At 41.4% G+C, this 21,249-nt stretch overlaps 1 protein-coding gene across 1 annotated transcript; it reads left to right on the forward strand.

Moving 5' to 3' along the window:
- Positions 1–1,474: 1,474 nt before the first annotated feature.
- Positions 1,475–20,954, forward strand: bcl6aa (BCL6A transcription repressor a). The gene is made up of 9 exons (XM_020474112.2): positions 1,475–1,579; positions 4,507–4,678; positions 13,229–13,450; positions 13,794–14,780; positions 15,160–15,344; positions 17,993–18,160; positions 18,365–18,495; positions 18,761–18,898; positions 19,604–20,954. Exons 1-9 carry the CDS (start codon positions 1,549–1,551, stop codon positions 19,745–19,747), a joined length of 2,178 nt encoding a protein of 725 aa, XP_020329701.2. The 5' UTR covers positions 1,475–1,548; the 3' UTR covers positions 19,748–20,954.
- The last annotated feature ends 295 nt before the right edge of the window (positions 20,955–21,249 follow it).

Consider the following 21,249-nt stretch of genomic DNA (forward strand, 5'->3'; position numbering starts at 1 on the left):
TAGAATAACTACTATTAGGCAAACAGTAGTCGATAAACGTTCTGCGCTGTGCGGGGTTAAGAATGTTGGCCCCATGGCCTTTACATTTGGAAAGCCGCAGGTAGGCGATGTGTCTGTTTATTAGTCATTAACAAAAACAAATATATAAGCGATCCTAATTGCAGTCTATTTGTCTTTATTCATTTGAAGGCTAATGAGAGTCGTAAAGGGCATGTAGACTACTTTTGTGTGGCATTAAATAATAGCTTATACCAATGTTATTCCAATACTATGGTCTAGTGTTTTTCATTCGTAATTTGAACATTTTTGGGGGGTAAGATTACGTAATTGAATTTGGGAAGTTTGCTGTAGGGTATATTGCCCAACATTGGCTGCTGACGGATGTCAGAGAGAGAGAGAGAGAGCGTAAATAGTTAATGCATTGCATAGCAGCGGACGGCAGCGATTATATAGGACAAACTGCATAGCGTTAAACCAGTTGTTAGCCTATAGAGGTTATGGTCAAAATGACCGCAATAACCAAAATTACTAAACAAATGTAACCGATTATAAAACGGCCAGCATACCAAAGCTTTTCCGATGTCAAAGGGATCTTTTTTTTGTTTTTATCACCAAAAAGAAGAAGTCCGATTACAATGATTATTTTCTATTGATTAAATGACATTATAGATGACTTATTGCACCCACAACAGAATGCATTATGTTCTCTATGGTGCGCAAATAGCCCGTTTCTAGTAGATTCAAGCTAATTATCACAGCAAATAGGCTAACATCACAGCTTCCTTTCTCACACTGTAGGCTACCACTATGCCAAACATATAGTCAGATAAACCTGGCAACAAAAAGGCTACAGCAATGGAGAATCGCAGTGATTAAAAGAGAGTTTTCAAGCAAAATGTCTTTGATTCACAAATATAATCTAATCCTAAACAAACCCTTGTGATGATTTGCCAGCAGTCCAGAGCAATGAAGGTGGAAACAGGGATGGGATGGGGGGTGGGGGGTTAAAAATGAATATTCTCTGCAGGAGAAGCAAAAAAAAATGTAAATACTATCACAACAAATAGGCCTGTACAACGCGTGTCCGTGTGAATAAGCAGTCCAGTTCGGTTCTGTGTAGGTAATGTCTGTGGGTTTCATAAAGGGAAAGGCGACGAATGGACAACTTCGCTTATGTCACGGAATAGCAAATTAGTTCTGTGAATTTAGGGGCTGGACTAAGAGGCAGGGGTTTTACGTAGGCAACTCTTCTGCCCATGTGACCGTCTAGGTCTGGGAGAATCCAAAAGTAGGGGGTATAAAAATAAAATAGTCAATTTCTTTTAAAATATAGAAAAATAGTATAAAATGTACAATCTTTTGTAATACACTTTGTTCCATAAGTCATGTTGTATAATACGCACGGAAATCAAAATCTCAGAAAGATGATTTCTCAGCCAGCATTAAAACCTGACTCTCCCCTTCCCTCGGAAAGTGGTATCGCCACAAGCTCAAATTCTGAGAATTGAGCTCCTCTGATTCTTAGAACTGGGGTTCTTAGAAGTGGTGATGCAAGAAGTTTCTAGGAAAGCAATATCAGGTGATATTTTTTAAACAATTATTTTTTTTCCCTATGTAATTTGGCGCGAAGTTGTACTCTTCGTTGCAGGTGATGGCGTAGTGCTGGCTGTGTTTCTGAATGTGTTTTATAATGTAAATCTAGGTGATTTGAAGGTGTTTTTGGTGGACTGTTTAGAGCGCACGGTTTTTGCCGGGTGACAGTGCTCTTGACATGTCTGTTTCTATAATAATATTCCGCTGTCTTCACTTCACTATATACGGCTCTCGGTTCGCCTTCTGTCGGTTTTGACAGTGGAGGCGTTTTGATACTGTACTGTGCTGATCGCGAAACAGACATGAGATGACGTGGTTATTCTGTTAGATCTGACTTTACTGCTAATAATGAACAAGGGAGTTCAGTTTAACTAAATGCTGCCTTCTTTATTTTGGTTTAGATCTGACCTGGCTGGATTTTGTGTGTTTTATATTTACTATCAACGGCGTTGCACAGAAAGGATTTCAGTGGTTAATATAACGTGATTCCCATCCGCATAACTAAGTAACTTGCACAGTGTGTTTGGGCTTGTGGCAGATGGGCAGGGGTAGGTGTGTCAGTGTTGTTATACTACATTGTTTTAGATATCCTGACAGTCTTGGAGAAAATAATCACATCTAACATCGGGATCTGGTTGCACGAGATATTGATTGTCTTGTTTCGCAGTGTTCCTGCCCCCCACCGCACACACACACACACACACACCTCACGGAAATATGGTTTTTAGTTTGTAGCTTTCCACAGCCTAGTTTACGAGTGCAAGTTTGTACCTGCGTGCTATCTGTCTGGAGCCAGGGATGGATGATTTTAGGCAACATGACAGGAAAACGGAACAATGTCGTAGTTATAGTATTTTGAATGGTTAACATATACAATGTTGTAGCATTAGGATGTATTTGTTTGTTAAGCTTCCATGCAAGAAGTCAGATTAAAAAAAATAAAAAAAGTAGATGTGAAGTGTAGTTAAGTGTCTGAAAGTAGTACCTTTTGAATCTCTTCATCTGCCAATTTGATTTGAAAAGTGAATAACCGAGAGAAAAAAAAATCATTTTTAACAATTGGAAAATACTAAAGCAATAGTCGTAGGTGGGTTGTAGCCTCTGTTGACCGCTGAGAAGAAGCCTGTTTACTTGTGTACATGATTCATTTCGGGTGGTATCGAGTGTCAGCCTGAGACTCGGCATCGAGTCAGAGTGATAGTACTTGTTCCAATGTGTTATTGAACGGGCTCAACATGCTATTCCACGGGAAGAAACTGTCCTTTTAAAAACATTTATTACAATGGGTTGGACGGGTTGGACGGGGGGGGGGGACATGACGTGGTAGTAAGTTAGGATACCCGTTAAAAAAGCAGACTGTAGCCTAAACAAACCAACTTTGACAAGTGTTCTCAAAATATGCTCAAGTCTTGTTGTGCGTTGCAATGACATGATGTTATTGCCAGAACACAGCGTTTCCTAACCTCGGTCCTGGGGACATCCCTTGTGTGCACGTTTTTATCTTTGCCCTAAAAATAATAAAAACATGATGATTCATGAGATTTGAATAAACTGAGTAGTGCTAGGAAAAACCCCAAACTTGCACCCATTGGGGTCCCCAGGACCGAGTTTGGGAAACACTGCCATAACGCGTCCTCTTGCGCCTGACTAACCGCTATTTATATTGCGGACGAGCACGCGCATACATTTCTAGGCTAGTTTAATATATTGATGACATCTTGTGGTGAATCATATTTAAATATTCATGGAGCAGTTTGCCCTGTAATCTACTTTTTGATTGCATTAAATATTTAAGTGTAGTTGTGTTATTATTGTTAATAATAGTCAATCATTCTGTCTTCTGTCAGTGCACAGTAAAGTTAAATCTGGCAACTTTTGTCTGTCGCATTCATACATACTTGACATGCAAAAAAAAAAAAAAAAAGTTTCTCTCCATCTCAGATTATGTGAATAAATAGTGGTACGGTAGTTCTTTTCTTAATTAACGATATCGCCGGGAAAATGTAACTCTGGAGTGTGTCGTTGATTCGGATGGAAAATGACTTCGAATCCCGATACAGAATGTTCAATACGTCAGAAGTGCCCCGATGATGGCACACACGTTATCATTTAAAAGACGCACCGCTTTATCATTTGCCGTAGCCGGTGTGTCAACCAGACAGGTGTATGGGGTAGTATACTGTACTCTTGGGAAGAAGTTTCCAACACCTGGCGTCTTGTATTTCTCTACTTTATCATGTCCTGTTTCCATGCTGAATGTGACAGTGTTGCTATGTGACATTAAATGATAAGCTGCCACCTAACCACAGGCGTTGACTGCCTAACGCAGGGCTAGACTTTCTGAATAAGGGTGCCGGGGCTGTCATTCATCCTCGAACATTCACGTTTATGTCAACAATACAGAAATCAAGTGTTCTCCGACTTGATGAACAGAAAATGTTACTTGAATGCTCCATACTTTATGCTGTTCAATGGCGCTGCCTGTTGGCTGCAAACCTCTACTGCAATCAGGGATATGATGAGAAGCGACGAGGGCAATTTCCTATATTAAAATAACCAATATTTTTAAAAGAGCCCGATGCACCCAGCCTTCCTGCCATGCTTTCTCTGGTATATCTTAATGTCTCATTAAACTACTGCCTCGGGACCAGGGCTCTCCATACCCTGTAGATGTTGGCTCCAACCCCAGTTGTAACTAACCTGATTAAATTTGATCAATCAGATGTGCTAGATTAGGGTTTGTGCAATAACCTACAGGAGGGTAACTCTCCAGGAACAGGGTTGGAGAGTCCTCCAGGTTGAACCACGTACCACCGGTTCTCTCCTTCAAAATAGCAGGTATTTGATGAATAACCAGTATATAACCTTATGTATATCCACTGACCATGGGGAATTTATTTTGTATTTTTCCAGAGCTTGACAAGATGACTTGCGCAGCAGACAGCTGTATCCAATTCACCCGTCACGCCAGCGACGTGCTGCTGAACCTCAACCGGCTACGGAGCCGGGACATCCTCACAGATGTCACCATCCTGGTCAACAGACAGCAGTTCCGCGCTCACAAGACTGTCCTCATGGCCTGCAGGTGTGTTGACTCCCCAAGTCCCAGTATGTGTCCCAGTCTGTGTCATCATGCCTTGTCCTTGTCATGCCAGAACACTGTTTCTGTTGTTGACATACTAGCACAAACAGATCTAGCACCAGGCTCTGTCCCACTTTTGCCCCCCCCCCCCCCCCCCCCCCACACACACACTTTCTGTCACGCTTGAACCCAGTTTTGCATGTTGCTGTTCTGTACTGTATGATATTTAAAGTCCCTTTCCTGTCTCTGTTTCTCTCACACACTGTTCTGGGCCCGGGTTCGCGATCTCATGGAAGTTATGCTTACTAGTGTTTTCACGATGCAGCTTTCCTACAACGGCCCGAAGACTTAACATCAAATCAAATCTATTTATAAAGCCCTTCTTACATCAGCTGAAATCTCAATGTGTTGTACAGAAACCCAGACCTAAATTTTTTTTTAAAACACCAAGCAATGCAGGTGTAGAAACATGCGTTTCTTTTCCAAAACACAACGCAAGAGAACGTTCACTAAGTGTGTCGTTGAGGCATAGTGTTAATGTTGATAGGATGGAAAGGAAGCACTGCTCTCGGATCAGAGTTCTCCCTTTCCAGTCTTACCTTAACCTTGAGAATGATTCCACAATACTGACGATGGATCAGCTCCTAGAGAAAGATTACCACCTATGGCTGAAAAGATTGAGACGATTTATTCCAATACTCTATAATAATGCACTGAATCAAGACTTAGCACAGACATTTGCTGGTTCTACTTTATTTTACTCTTATCTATCCTGATGTTTAGTCACTTTACCCTGCCTTCATGTACATATCTACCTCAAATACCTTATTATTATCTATCCTGATGTCTAGTCACTTTACCCTGCCTTCATGTACATATCTACCTCAAATACCTTATTATTATCTATCCTGATGTCTAGTCACTTTACCTTGCCTTCATGTACATATCTACCTCACATACCTTATTATTATCTATCCTGATGTCTAGTCACTTTACCCTGCCTTCATGTACATATCTACCTCAAATACCTTATTATTATCTATCCTGATGTCTAGTCACTTTACCTTGCCTTCATGTACATATCTACCTCAAATACCTTATTATTATCTATCCTGATGTCTAGTCACTTTACCCTGCCTTCATGTACATATCTACCTCAAATACCTTATTATTATCTATCCTGATGTCTAGTCACTTTACCCTGCCTTCATGTACATATCTACCTCAAATACCTTATTATTATCTATCCTGATGTCTAGTCACTTTACCCTGCCTTCATGTACATATCTACCTCAAATACCTTATTATTATCTATCCTGATGTCTAGTCACTTTACCCTGCCTTCATGTACATATCTACCTCAAATACCTTATTATTATCTATCCTGATGTCACTTTACCCTGCCTTCATGTACATATCTACCTCAAATACCTTATTATTATCTATCCTGATGTCTAGTCACTTTACCCTGCCTTCATGTACATATCTACCTCAAATACCTTATTATTATCTATCCTGATGTCTAGTCACTTTACCCTGCCTTCATGTACATATCTACCTCAAATACCTTATTATTATCTATCCTGATGCCTAGTCACTTTACCCTGCCTTCATGTACATATCTACCTCAAATACCTTATTATTATCTATCCTGATGCCTAGTCACTTTACCCTGCCTTCATGTACATATCTACCTCAAATACCTTATTATTATCTATCCTGATGCCTAGTCACTTTACCTTGCCTTCATGTACATATCTACCTCAAATACCTTATTATTATCTATCCTGATGCCTAGTCACTTTACCTTGCCTTCATGTACATATCTACCTCAAATACCTTATTATTATCTATCCTGATGCCTAGTCACTTTACCCTGCCTTCATGTACATATCTACCTCAAATACCTTATTATTATATATCCTGATGCCTAGTCACTTTACCCTGCCTTCATGTACATATCTACCTCAAATACCTTATTATTATCTATCCTGATGCCTAGTCACTTTACCTTGCCTTCATGTACATATCTACCTCAAATACCTTATTATTATCTATCCTGATGCCTAGTCACTTTACCTTGCCTTCATGTACATATCTACCTCAAATACCTTATTATTATCTATCCTGATGCCTAGTCACTTTACCCTGCCTTCATGTACATATCTACCTCAAATACCTTATTATTATCTATCCTGATGCCTAGTCACTTTACCCTGCCTTCATGTACATAACTACCTCAAATACCTTATTATTATCTATCCTGATGTCTAGTCTCTTTACCCTGCCTTCATGTACATATCTACCTCAAATACCTTATTATTATCTATCCTGATGTCTAGTCACTTTACCCTGCCTTCATGTACATATCTACCTCAAATACCTTATTATTATCTATCCTGATGTCTAGTCACTTTACCCTGCCTTCATGTACATATCTACCTCAAATACCTTATTATTATCTATCCTGATGTTTAGTCACTTTACCCTGCCTTCATGTACATATCTACCTCAAATACCTTATTATTATCTATCCCGATGTCTAGTCACTTTACCCTGCCTTCATGTACATATCTACCTCAAATACCTTATTATTATCTATCCTGATGTCTAGTCACTTTACCCTGCCTTCATGTACATATCTACCTCAAATACCTTATTATTATCTATCCTGATGTCTAGTCACTTTACCCTGCCTTCATGTACATATCTACCTCAAATACCTTATTATTATCTATCCTGATGTCTAGTCACTTTACCCTGCCTTCATGTACATATCTACCTCAAATACCTTATTATTATCTATCCTGATGCCTAGTCACTTTACCTTGCCTTCATGTACATATCTACCTCAAATACCTTATTATTATCTATCCCGATGTCTAGTCACTTTACCCTGCCTTCATGTACATATCTACCTCAAATACCTTATTATTATCTATCCTGATGCCTAGTCACTTTACCCTGCCTTCATGTACATATCTACCTCAAATACCTTATTATTATCTATCCTGATGTCTAGTCACTTTACCTTGCCTTCATGTACATATCTACCTCAAATACCTTATTATGATCTATCCTGATGCCTAGTCACTTTACCCTGCCTTCATGTACATATCTACCTCAAATACCTTATTATTATCTATCCTGATGCCTAGTCACTTTACCCTGCCTTCATGTACATATCTACCTCAAATACCTTATTATTATCTATCCTGATGCCTAGTCACTTTACCCTGCCTTCATGTACATATCTACCTCAAATACCTTATTATTATCTATCCTGATGCCTAGTCACTTTACCTTGCCTTCATGTACATATCTACCTCAAATACCTTATTATTATCTATCCTGATGCCTAGTCACTTTACCTTGCCTTCATGTACATATCTACCTCAAATACCTTATTATTATCTATCCTGATGCCTAGTCACTTTACCCTGCCTTCATGTACATATCTACCTCAAATACCTTATTATTATATATCCTGATGCCTAGTCACTTTACCCTGCCTTCATGTACATATCTACCTCAAATACCTTATTATTATCTATCCTGATGCCTAGTCACTTTACCTTGCCTTCATGTACATATCTACCTCAAATACCTTATTATTATCTATCCTGATGCCTAGTCACTTTACCTTGCCTTCATGTACATATCTACCTCAAATACCTTATTATTATCTATCCTGATGCCTAGTCACTTTACCCTGCCTTCATGTACATATCTACCTCAAATACCTTATTATTATCTATCCTGATGTCTAGTCACTTTACCCTGCCTTCATGTACATATCTACCTCAAATACCTTATTATTATCTATCCTGATGCCTAGTCACTTTACCCTGCCTTCATGTACATATCTACCTCAAATACCTTATTATTATCTATCCTGATGTCTAGTCACTTTACCCTGCCTTCATGTACATATCTACCTCAAATACCTTATTATTATCTATCCTGATGTCACTTTACCCTGCCTTCATGTACATATCTACCTCACATACCTTATTATTATCTATCCTGATGTCTAGTCACTTTACCCTGCCTTCATGTACATATCTACCTCAAATACCTTATTATTATCTATCCTGATGTCTAGTCACTTTACCTTGCCTTCATGTACATATCTACCTCAAATACCTTATTATTATCTATCCTGATGTCACTTTACCCTGCCTTCATGTACATATCTACCTCAAATACCTCATTAAAAATATAAAAGCAACAAGCAACAATTTCAACAATGTTACTGAGTTCCAGTTCATATCAGGAAATCAGTCAATTGAAATAAATTCATTAGGCCCTGATCTATGGATTTCACATGACTTGGTAGGAGTGCAGCCATGGCTGGTCCTTGGTGGGCACTGGGGAGCCAGTCCCAGCCAATCAATGAGGTTTCCCCCCCCCACAAAATGGCTTTTTTACCCGACAGAAATACTCTGTGTATGGCGTCGTGTGAGCGAGCGGCCATCACCTCATGTTTCAGCATGATAATGCACGGCCCCATGTCATAAGGCTCTGTACACAATTCCTGGAAGCTTAAAATGTCCCAGTTCTTCCATGGCCTGCATACTCACCAGACATGTCACCCATTGAGCATGTTTGGGATGCTCTGGATCAACGTGTACGACAGAGTGTTCCAGTTCCCTCCAATATCCACCAACTTCTCACAGCCATTGAAGAGGAGTGGGAACAACATTCCACAGGACGCAATTAACAGCTTGATCAACTCTATGTGAAGGAGATGTGTCACGCTGCATGAGCCAAATGGTGGTCACACCAGATACTGACTGGTTTTCTGATCCACACCCCTACCTTTTTCTAAGGTATCTGTGACCAACAGATGCATATCTGTATTCCCAGTCATGTGAAATCCATAGATTTGTTCCGTAAAAGTTGGTGCTATTGCCATATACACCTGTTAAATCCACTCCGATCCCCACATACACACTTCCAGGATGATTGATTTCTAACTGCCTAGGTTACTCTGAGGCAAAGGGGAAGGAATTCAATGATGCAGAGTGATCATAGTGACCTTCATATATGAATTGATTTAAAATGTGGAGAAAAAAAGTGTGAAGATGCAACAAAACAATTAGATCATAATTTGAAAAGAAAAGATGCAGCACATTTAAAAATAAAAATAATATATTTTTTAAAATGTTAAACTTGACGTTTTTGGCCTTTGTCAATGGCTTTTCGTCAAAACAATGACCAACTGAATGAGACAACTACATAGGCCACATGGATAAGGGAAGACAATTAGCGTTGGACATTAGTCACCTGGCGGTGTCAATGAGATGTGTCTATTAAGTAAGTACAAGTACAAGTAAGAGCCACAGGGTTAAGAGGTACTGTGGTCAATGGCGCCACCTAGTGGACAACAATTATAGAAGACAAATCACAAGAGAACGATCGAATGGAGACCTAGGTGGGAAATTTGTGATTTAAAAAAAAATCATGACGGCCAACTCACATGGAAACCGTTGTATCCTGATAAAATGATCATACCGATGATAGTTACACACCTAGCTACGTACATTCCTACTGAAACGCAAAACCAAAAACATTTTAAGTGTTTTATAACTTATCTCGTCGCTTCTTCCAAGCTTTGGAAATAACATTTGCATACCAGGAACACGTATTTTCTGAATAGCCATTCAAGTTTTTCAAAAGTACTACTACAGAATAGTTCCGTTTTTTTTTTTTGCATTTTTTTTTTAAACAAGGTTTCTCTTAAATCACAAAGTGCAGTTCATTCTTGATCTCCCCTAAATCAGACACACTTGTTTATCTATGGTGTTGAACCTCCCTATTTATATTGCCAGAGGCAGTATCCCGGTTCTCATCACAAGGATATTTGAATTATTGTTAGGTGACGGGTGTCAGGGGTTCGAGATGTGATTTGAAAATAGTTTTTCAAATCTGGTTAGAAGTTTGAGTTCACAGTTCTTTTGTCGCTAAAGCGTTAACTTGTGTTTGATCATGTTGACGTCGCATCATAACTTGATTCTAAATGTGTTGTAGAGCAAATTCCTTTGTCCAAAAGGGTAATTGTATGTTCTATCCCCGTTGAAAACCTCTATGTCATTAAGACTGTTCCAGAACCTTATTTCACTCCTCTGCCTTACTTTCACTGGGCTCCCAACCCATGTCTCCTTGAATAGCAAGGTTTGGGGAAAGATTATTTACACTCCAAGGAAACATCTTGTAGCTCTGTTTTGAATTGTTAGCCTTATTTCACAAAAATAAAATAAGTCTATTCTCCCAATTTCACATTTCCAACATGTATATATTTTCACATTTTATACTTGACAAGCATCTCCCTCATTCCAGCTCTTGGCACTGTGCATACAGATGGTCACGGCTCTGTGTCAATTTCCGTGCGTACTCAAAGCAAACGTTCATATTGATTAAATCTCACATTTTTGAGTGGAAATGATCCCACACATGATTGACGACTACACGCGATTGATAAATCAGTCCCCAAGTGTGTAAAGCTCTTAGACTTACCCAAAGGTGATTGTTACAAGCACTCCGCGTCGTGTCATGCCTAAGAACAGCCCTTAGCCGTGATATATTGGCCATATACCACACCGCCCTCGTGCCTTACAGCTTAATTGACAGGGGTGTGAAATACTTATGCAAAATGTGATTTTTTTATCTATTTAATTTTCAAGAAATGAATTACATTTCTAAACCATCTTTTGACTTTGTCATTATGAGGTATTGTGTTTTTTAGATGGGTGAGAATCCCATCTTGAATTCAGGCTGTGGACTAAGTCGAGGGGTGTGAATACTCTCTGTGACGGTTCTGTAGATCTGAACTGGGGTTTTGCTGGAAGCACATTCATCTCCTTCTCTTGTAATGGAAAGAAATGGGCCGCTTTGTGCTCGTAGTCTTTTGCACACCAGTATCTCTACCTGCACATGAGCATCTGATCATTTATCACTCCAGTTCACACCAGTATCTCTACCTGCACATGAGCATCTGATCATTTATCACTCCAGTTCACACCAGTATCTCTACCTGCACATGAGCATCTGATCATTTATCACTCCAGTTCACACCAGTATCTCTACCTGCACATGAGCATCTGATCATTTATCACTCCAGTTCACACCAGTATCTCTACCTGCACATGAGCATCTGATCATTTATCACTCCAGTTCACACCAGTATCTCTACCTGCACATGAGCATCTGATCATTTATCACTCCAGTTCACACCAGTATCTCTACCTGCACATGAGCATCTGATCATTTATCACTCCAGTTCACACCAGTATCTCTACCTGCACATGAGCATCTGATCATTTATCACTCCAGTTCACACCAGTATCTCTACCTGCACATGAGCATCTGATCATTTATCACTCCAGTTCACACCAGTATCTCTACCTGCACATGAGCATCTGATCATTTATCACTCCAGTGTTAATCTACAAAAATTGTAATTATTCGCCTACCTCCTACATCGCACACAATATATATAGACTCTTTAAAAAAAAAATTATACTGTGTTATTGACTTGTTTATTGTGTTATTGACTTGTTAATTGTTTACTCCATGTGTAACTCTGTGTTGTCTGTGTCACACTGCTTTGCTTTATCTTGGCCAGGTCGCAGTTGTAAATGAGAACGTGTTCTCAACTAGCCTACCTGGTTAAATGAAGGTGTTCTCAACTGGCCTACCTGGTTAAATGAAGGTTAAATAAAAATTTAAAAAGTCACTCACAATCGTTCTGAAGTTATCGGCAGAGATAAAACATCTTTATTTAAAAAATCTTTTTTTTGCATTTAGCTGAGATCTCCTGTGTGACGAGGAAGGGCGACATGGCATCTATCGGTGTACTGTTCTACAAGTGGTCTGAGGCAGATGTTAAAGTGTTTTCAGGAGCAACTTTAGGTTTGGTTTAGGGAAACCGCTCTGATGCTCCTACGAACGTTCTAATGCTGAATGTAGCCTTAAGATGCTTTTAGGAAGCAGCTCGGAGAGCTAACGATCGGTTCCCCCTGTGTGTCTGTCTCCCATGTCCCCCCTGTGTGTCTGTCTCCCATGTCCCCCCTGTGTGTCTGTCTCTCATGTCCCCCCCCTGTGTGTCTGTCTCCCATGTCCCCCCCCTGTGTGTCTGTCTCCCATGTCCCCCCCTGTGTGTCTGTCTCCCATGTCCACCCCCCCTGTGTGTCTGTCTCCCATGTCCCCCCCCTGTGTGTCTGTCTCCCATGTCCCCCCCCCCCTGTGTGTCTGTCTCCCATGTCCCTCCCCCCTGTGTGTCTGTCTCCCATGTCCCCCCCCCCCTGTGTGTCTGTCTCCCATGTCCCCCCCCCCTGTGTGTCTGTCTCCCATGTCCCCCCCCCTGTGTGTCTGTCTCCCATGTCCCCCCCCCCGTGTGTCTGTCTCCCACCCCCCCCTGTGTGTCTGTTTCCCATGTCTCCCCCCCCCCCCCCCTGTGCGTCTGTCTCCCATGTCCCCCCCAGTGTCAGTTTCCATGTTGCTGTTATGTACAGCACATTGTATTATATCTTTGTCCTCTCCTCTCTCTAGTGGGTTGTTCTACACTATATTTACGGACTCTCTGAAGTGTAACCTGAATGCCATCAGTCTGGACCCCAAGGTGGACCCCGAGGGGTTTGCCATCCTCCTGGAGTTCATGTACACCTCTAGACTGACGCTGAAGGAGAGTCTGATCATGGCGATCATGAACACAGCCATCTACCTACAGATGGATCATGTTGTGGACACCTGCCACAGATTCATCAAATCCAGGTACATGGACAGGGAATGGATGTAAAACAATCTATTTTTTTAATTGAAAGGGTGGGGTGGGGGTGTAGAGGTGGGGGGTTAATCAGAAAGAAGAGGGTCTAAATGTGGTGGAGTCAGATGACTAACCTGTACGCCAGACTCCGGTACAGTTAACAACTGTCTTATTTGCATATTACGACCTGTGAAGAGGCGTGCACAGCGACAATTAGAAAGTGTGGAATATATATATATTTTTTATAAACAATGTATCACAAAGTTTGTGTAATGTAAACTCTGGTGTCCGGTGTCTGCCGTGTTCAGGTTCCGTTGTCTCATCTTTCCTCTTCATCTATCCTCCTCACAGCGACCCTGGCCAGGCCAACAAGCTGCCCAGAGATGAGTTCTTGGTCAGCCCCTTACTTTTACCTCAGGGCGTCCATGCATACCGGCCCCACGATGTGGTCGACAACCTGCCCGGCCGAGTCGGCCCCTTCAGAGACGGGAGGCCCTACGCCTCCAGCATGTTCAACGGGGTCAATTCCCCCAGCAACTACCACCTCTACGGTCAGTTCCCCGTCCAGGGGTTCCCTTTCCCTCTCTGCAAGCTGACAGACGCCAAAAACACATTCGCTGACTTCTCTAAAGGTGGGATCCACCACAAGCACTGTTCCCCCCCGGACATGGGCAGCACCATGAGGGTTGATTACAGCCGAGCGGTGAGCGGGGGCTCGGCCAGCATCCACCATACAGCCAGCTACGTCTCCTCCAGGGAGGAGGAGATGAGGAAGGAGAGCCATGAGGGAGGGGTCAGCCAGACTGGTGGGGTGGGAGGCTCCAGGAAGAGAGGGTTCGCCGCAGCGGCCCACGAGCAGCAGAAGGTGGTTCTGGGTAAGGAGCACGGTCCTCAGACAACAGAGGAAGACATGAGCCAGCAGCACTACCCTCTGGGGATCTCCTCAGCTGGACGGAAGGGCCTGATGAGCAGTCCTCAGAGCCCGCTCAAATCGGACTGCCAGCCTAACTCCCCCACCGAGTCCAGCAGCAGTAAGAACGCAGGCCTCTCCCTCTCCCTGGCCGGCCGGTGTGGTGCCCTGCCCCTACAGGGCAGCCAAGATCCCAAGGCACGCAACTGGAAGAAATACAAGTTTATCGTGCTCAATCAGAGAGCCACCAAGGAGGAGGATGTTGGGCTTCAGGAGCCGGTGGTCTGCTCCCCCCAGCGCCTGGGTCTGCCCCCCTACCTCCACCCCTCAGACTCAGAGCACCTGGACCCGCAGGCCAACACCAAGATCAGTGAGCACGGAGAGGACCTGCCGGTTCCACAGGCCTCCCGACTCCACAACATCAACAGGTGAGCCCTACAGTCATATCGATGGTAAAACTAAAGCGTAACGGTAGCTCGAATGTTTGCTTGTTCCCAATTTGATGTGAGCAATGTCTAGGCCTTTACGGCCTTTTGTCTCTTTGCAATCTCCACATGAAATGAACAGGAAGTGATAATTTTTGTTGTTGCCAGTATCACTTAATAAAATTCTCCAGTTAAGCTGTTTTATCCGTCAAACCCAATTCACAACATTTAAGAGCAAATATAAGTGATAATTCACACTACCGTAGTTAACGGCTTTCCACTGGGTCGCCTGTCCGTAGCGTTTCTCTCTCTCCTCGTCTCTTATGGGCTGTGTTGTCGTGTGGAGGAATGATGTCTGACACGCAGCCGTTTGTGTCTCCAGAGCTCTGGAGGGATCACAGAGGAGCGCTGACAGCCACTCCTCTGTCTACATCAGCCACTTAAAGTGCACCTCCTGTGGTGCTCCGCCCCCGCAGCACTCTGAAGTCTGTCCCAACACCCCGGCTTCCTGTTTAGCGGAGGACATGATGTCAGAGTTACACTCGGAGTACTCCGACTCCAGCTGTGGTGAGCACACGCTGCTTTTTAAACATGGGCTGTGTTCCAAATGACTGCTTGTATAGTGCACTATATAGGGGATATAAGGAAGGTAGTGCACTATATAGGGGATATAAGGAAGGTAGTGCACTATATAGGGGATATAAGGAAAGTAGTGCACTATATAGGGGATATGAGGAAAGTAGTGCACTATATAGGGGATATGAGGAAAGTAGTGCACTATATGAGGAAAGTAGTGCACTATAAAGGGGATATGAGGAAAGTAGTGCACTATATGAGGAAAGTAGTGCACTATATAAGGAAAGTAGTGCACTATATAGGGGATATGAGGAAAGTAGTGCACTATATAGGAGATATAAGGAAAGTAGTGCACTATATAAGGAAAGTAGTGCACTATATAGGGGATATGAGGAAAGTAGTGCACTATATAGGGGATATAAGGAAAGTAGTGCACTATATAGGAGATATAAGGAAGGTAGTGCACTATATAGGGGATATAAGGAAAGTAGTGCACTATATAGGAGATATAAGGAAAGTAGTGCACTATATGAGGAAGGTAGTGCACTATATGAGGAAGGTAGTGCACTATATAGGGGATATAAGGAAAGTAGTGCACTATATAGGAGATATAAGGAAAGTAGTGCTCTATATAGGGGATATAAGGAAAGTAGTGCACTATATAGGAGATATAAGGAAGGTAGTGCACTATATAGGAGATATAAGGAAGGTAGTGCACTATATAGGAGATATAAGGAAGGTAGTGCACTATATAGGGGATATGAGGAAAGTAGTGCACTATATAGGAGATATAAGGAAAGTAGTGCACTATATAGGAGATATAAGGAAAGTAGTGCACTATATAGGGGATATAAGGAAAGTAGTGCACTATATAGGGGATATGAGGAAAGTAGTGCACTATATAGGGGATATGAGGAAAGTAGTGCACTATAAAGGGGATATGAGGAAAGTAGTGCACTATATGAGGAAAGTAGTGCACTATAAAGGGGATATAAGGAAAGTATGTCTCTATATAGGGGATATAAGGAAGGTAGTGCACTATATAGGAGATATAAGGAAAGTAGTGCACTATATAAGGAAAGTAGTGCACTATATAGGGGATATGAGGAAAGTAGTGCACTATATAGGAGATATAAGGAAAGTAGTGCACTATATGAGGAAAGTAGTGCACTATATAGGGGATATAAGGAAAGTAGTGCACTATATAGGAGATATAAGGAAAGTAGTGCACTATATAGGAGATATGAGGAAAGTAGTGCACTATATAGGGGATATAAGGAAAGTAGTGCACTATATAGGGGATATAAGGAAAGTAGTGCACTATATAGGGGATATGAGGAAAGTAGTGCACTATATAGGGGATATGAGGAAAGTAGTGCACTATATAAGGAAAGTAGTGCACTATATAGGGGATATGAGGAAAGTAGTGCACTATATAGGAGATATAAGGAAAGTAGTGCACTATATAGGGGATATAAGGAAAGTAGTGCACTATATGAGGAAAGTAGTGCACTATATAGGGGATATAAGGAAAGTAGTGCACTATATAGGAGATATAAGGAAAGTAGTGCACTATATAGGAGATATGAGGAAAGTAGTGCACTATATAGGGGATATAAGGAAAGTAGTGCACTATATAGGGGATATAAGGAAAGTAGTGCACTATATAGGGGATATGAGGAAAGTAGTGCACTATATAGGGGATATGAGGAAAGTAGTGCACTATATAAGGAAAGTAGTGCACTATATAGGGGATATGAGGAAAGTAGTGCACTATATAGGGGATATAAGGAAAGTAGTGCACTATATAGGGGATATAAGGAAAGTAGTTCACTATATAGGAGATATAAGGAAAGTAGTGCACTATATGAGGAAAGTAGTGCACTATATGAGGAAAGTAGTGCACTATATAGGGGATATAAGGAAAGTAGTGCACTATATAGGAGATATAAGGAAAGTAGTGCACTATATGAGGAAAGTAGTGCACTATATGAGGAAAGTAGTGCACTATATAGGAGTTATAAGGAAAGTAGTCCACTATATGGGGGATATGAGGAAAGTAGTGCACTATATAGGGGATATAAGGAAAGTAGTGCACTATATAGGAGATATAAGGAAAGTAGTGCACTATATAAGGAAAGTAGTGCACTATATAGGAGATATAAGGAAAGTAGTGCACTATATAGGAGATATAAGGAAAGTAGTGCACTATATATATATATATATATATATACATACAGTGGGGCAAAAAATGTATTTAGTCAGCCACCAATTGTGCAAGTTCTCCCACTTAAAATATGAGAGAGGCCTGTAATGTTCATCATAGGTACACTTCAACTATGACAGCCAAAATGAGGAAAAAAATCCAGAAAATCGCATTGTAGGATTTTTTATGAATTTATTTGCAAATTTTGGTGGAAAATAAGTATTTGGTCAGTAACAAAAGTTTATCTCAATACTTTGTTATATACCCTTTGTTGGCAATGACAGAGGTCAAACGTTTTCTGTAAGTCTTCACAAGATTTTGTCCTAACAGTCCTAATGGCCAGTCTAGCTGCTTATAAAACAGACCTAATGGCCAGTCTCTCTAGCTGCTTATAAAACAGTCCTAATCCTGATTGATTGTTTCTATCTTACAGAAAATGGTACGTTCTTTTGTAACGAATGTGACTCCAAGTTTGCGGAAGACGAAACCCTGAAGCGCCACGTGCTGCAGGCCCACAGTGACAAGCCATACAAGTGCGACCGTTGTCAGGCTGCTTTTCGCTACAAAGGAAACCTCGCCAGCCACAAGACTGTCCATACAGGTTCATACAGGCTTTCAAGATGGTTTTCTCAATCACTGTGCTTAGTTTATTTAGCTTATTTTGCTTTCAGCCCCCTGGCCACAGATGCTAAATTTGCCAGCTTGCTAAATCCATCACGTAATTTTGATCTGTCAAAGAACCCATAAGTCCATTTCAGTAAAGTTTGGTAGCTAACAGTTGGTTTTGTATGTTGTTGCGTTGCAGGAGAGAAGCCGTATCGCTGCAACATCTGTGGTGCTCAGTTCAACAGACCAGCTAACCTCAAGACCCACACTCGTATCCACTCAGGAGAAAAGCCATACAAATGTGAGACGTGCGGAGCTCGATTCGTGCAGGTGAGCCGAGTCTTTCTGTCAGGTTTCAACAAGTTACAGAGGGAATCGATGCAGTTTTTTTGTTTGTTACTGCCTGAGGCTGTGTGGGTACAACCCCCCCCCCCTACGCTACATTACCCTCTTTCTCAGTTTCCCCCCATTATTCTCATACTATTCCTGAAAATACAATTTAACCCCCCCCCCCCCAAAATGGCTTGGGATAGATGCTGTGATCTTTCACCACCACACCGACCCAGTTGTCTCATAATGTTGTTGTCATGGTCAGGTTGCCCATCTCCGTGCCCATGTGCTGATCCACACCGGGGAGAAGCCATACCCGTGTGAGATCTGTGGAACGCGCTTCCGTCACCTGCAGACGCTGAAGAGTCACCTGCGCATACACACAGGAGAAAAGCCCTATCATGTAAGTACACCGTGTGTGTGTGTTGTACGTGTGTGTGTGTTGTACGTGTGTGTGTGTTGTACGTGTGTGTGTTGTACGTGTGTGTGTTGTACGTGTGTGTGTTGTACGTGTGTGTGTTGTACGTGTGTGTGTTGTACGTGTGTGTGTGTGTGTGTGTTGTACGTGTGTTTGTACGTGTTGTACGTGTGTTTGTACGTGTTGTACGTGTGTTTGTACGTGTTGTACGTGTGTTGTACGTGTGTTGTACGTGTGTTGTACGTGTGTTGTACGTGTGTTGTACGTGTGTGTGTGTGTGTTGTACGTGTGTGTGTGTGTGTTGTACGTGTGTGTGTGTGTGTTGTACGTGTGTGTGTGTGATGTACCTGTGTGTGTGTGTGATGTACCTGTGTGTGTGTGTGTGTGTGTGTGTGAGGGTAATGTACCTGTGTGTGTGTGTGTGAGGGTAATGTACCTGTGTGTGTGTGTGTGAGGGTAATGTACCTGTGTGTGTGTGTGTGTGAGAGTAATATACCTGTGTCTGTGTGTGAGAGTAATATACCTGTGTGTGAGAGTAATATACCTGTGTGTGTGTGTGAGAGTAATATACCTGAGAGAGTAGTGTGTGTGTGTTGAAATCCATATGTGTCTGCTATTAAACCAGAGAACATTTTATAGACACAGGACAGAAAACGGAGCAAATAATTTGTCTTATATATTTTTTTTCAGTGCGAGAAATGCAACTTGCACTTTCGCCACAAGAGTCAGCTTCGATTGCACCTCAGACAGAAACACGGAGCGATTACCAACACCAAGATCCAGTACCGCACGTCCACCACAGAGCTGCCAACAGACCCGACCAAGGCGTGCTGAACCCGAGCAGGCAGATAGTCTAACAGACGGGCCAATCTTGACCACGGCATTCAATGACCCCCCCCCCCCCCCCCCCCCCAACGCGTACAATCATCCCAAAATTGTAGTGCCACACTGTGTCGAGCGGGTGATGGTTCAGTTACATGGCAGTGTATGTGCCAATCGAAACGGGTGTCCTCTAACATGTGAACGTAGTACCAGCTATGGTATCTTAGTCAATTTGATTGTTTCTATATTAAAAACGTATAGATATATAATTGTGCTGGGAGTGTTGTTGTTTATATAAGCTTCTAAGGGTCTAAATCTTTATTTTGTTAAGAGAGAGAAAAAGGAGTGCTACATAAATCCAGTTAGAGGCTACAGTATTTTATATTAAATCACTTTTCTGAAACGTATTGACATTTTCGATTGGATGGGTGGTAGTATATTTTTTACGGTAAATGGTATTTCTGGCTGTAATAAAAGATCGACAATTTTTCTATACATTTTTCTAATTTAGATGTTTACATGTTAGTCCATGGTATATTTGACCTCTTTTCATGTCACAACAACAACAAAAACTGGTGATCTAAGTGGACAGAATGACGCATAATGACATAGTTACTACTCTTACCATTAGTTACCAATCAAATGAAGTGGGAAGTAGTGGAATAAATTTGAACTCTATCCACTGGGTTGACCTCTGCTGGCAGAGTCAATCTAGAATTAACATTTTAAAAACATTTCGAGGTACTGCTTTGAGTTTGGACCAAGAAGATATTTTTGCTTCAACATGTATTTGTATAGATCTGATGTGTGTGTGTAAGTGAACGTTCCCAGTTGTCATTGTACTAGAAGCTACAGTAAAACAGGTGTATCAGATGTTGTTTGTACATACACTGTGTACTGAAGGTGCCTTCTCTATGGTGACTGAATTCATTTCTATTCAGCCCAGTTTCTGTTTATGAAAAGGTACAACTCAAGAACAGCACTAGTAGTCCTAGTTTTTATTTTGTGTGTGTTTAAAAAAAAAAAAGATTTTAAAAAAAGATTAGAAAATAATAATAAACTTTTCACCTTCTGACATAAATTCATCATTTTGCTCGAGCTGTAAATCTTCAGGACTTGTTTTGGGCTTTTTTTCTAGTTTTAAAACTGCATTCAACTTGTTGTACAGTTATAGATGTATGCATGTAAAATAAAGGTATTGCATTTCTATGTATTTAAATAACGAGTGAATTGTATTCATTTTAATATAGAAGACTAGCCATGTTTATGTTACCAGAAACATAGAATGAACATTTTTATTTGTCCTACGCAAAGACTATTCTTCAAATGTTACCTAATGTGGTAGACAAATTCTTATTTTACAAGTAGCAGATCACAAGGCATCTTGTCAATCGCCAGACATATTCCTTCAGTGGTTTTCAGATCAGGGTACCGTATTGAACCAACACCATGGAAATTGAATTGTATTTCATGTGAAAACCCCCTTAACTGCTGATGTTTCATGAGTTGAATTG

The sequence above is a fragment of the Oncorhynchus kisutch genome, linkage group LG4, assembly GCF_002021735.2.
Source record: "Oncorhynchus kisutch isolate 150728-3 linkage group LG4, Okis_V2, whole genome shotgun sequence".
NCBI lineage: Eukaryota > Metazoa > Chordata > Actinopteri > Salmoniformes > Salmonidae > Oncorhynchus > Oncorhynchus kisutch.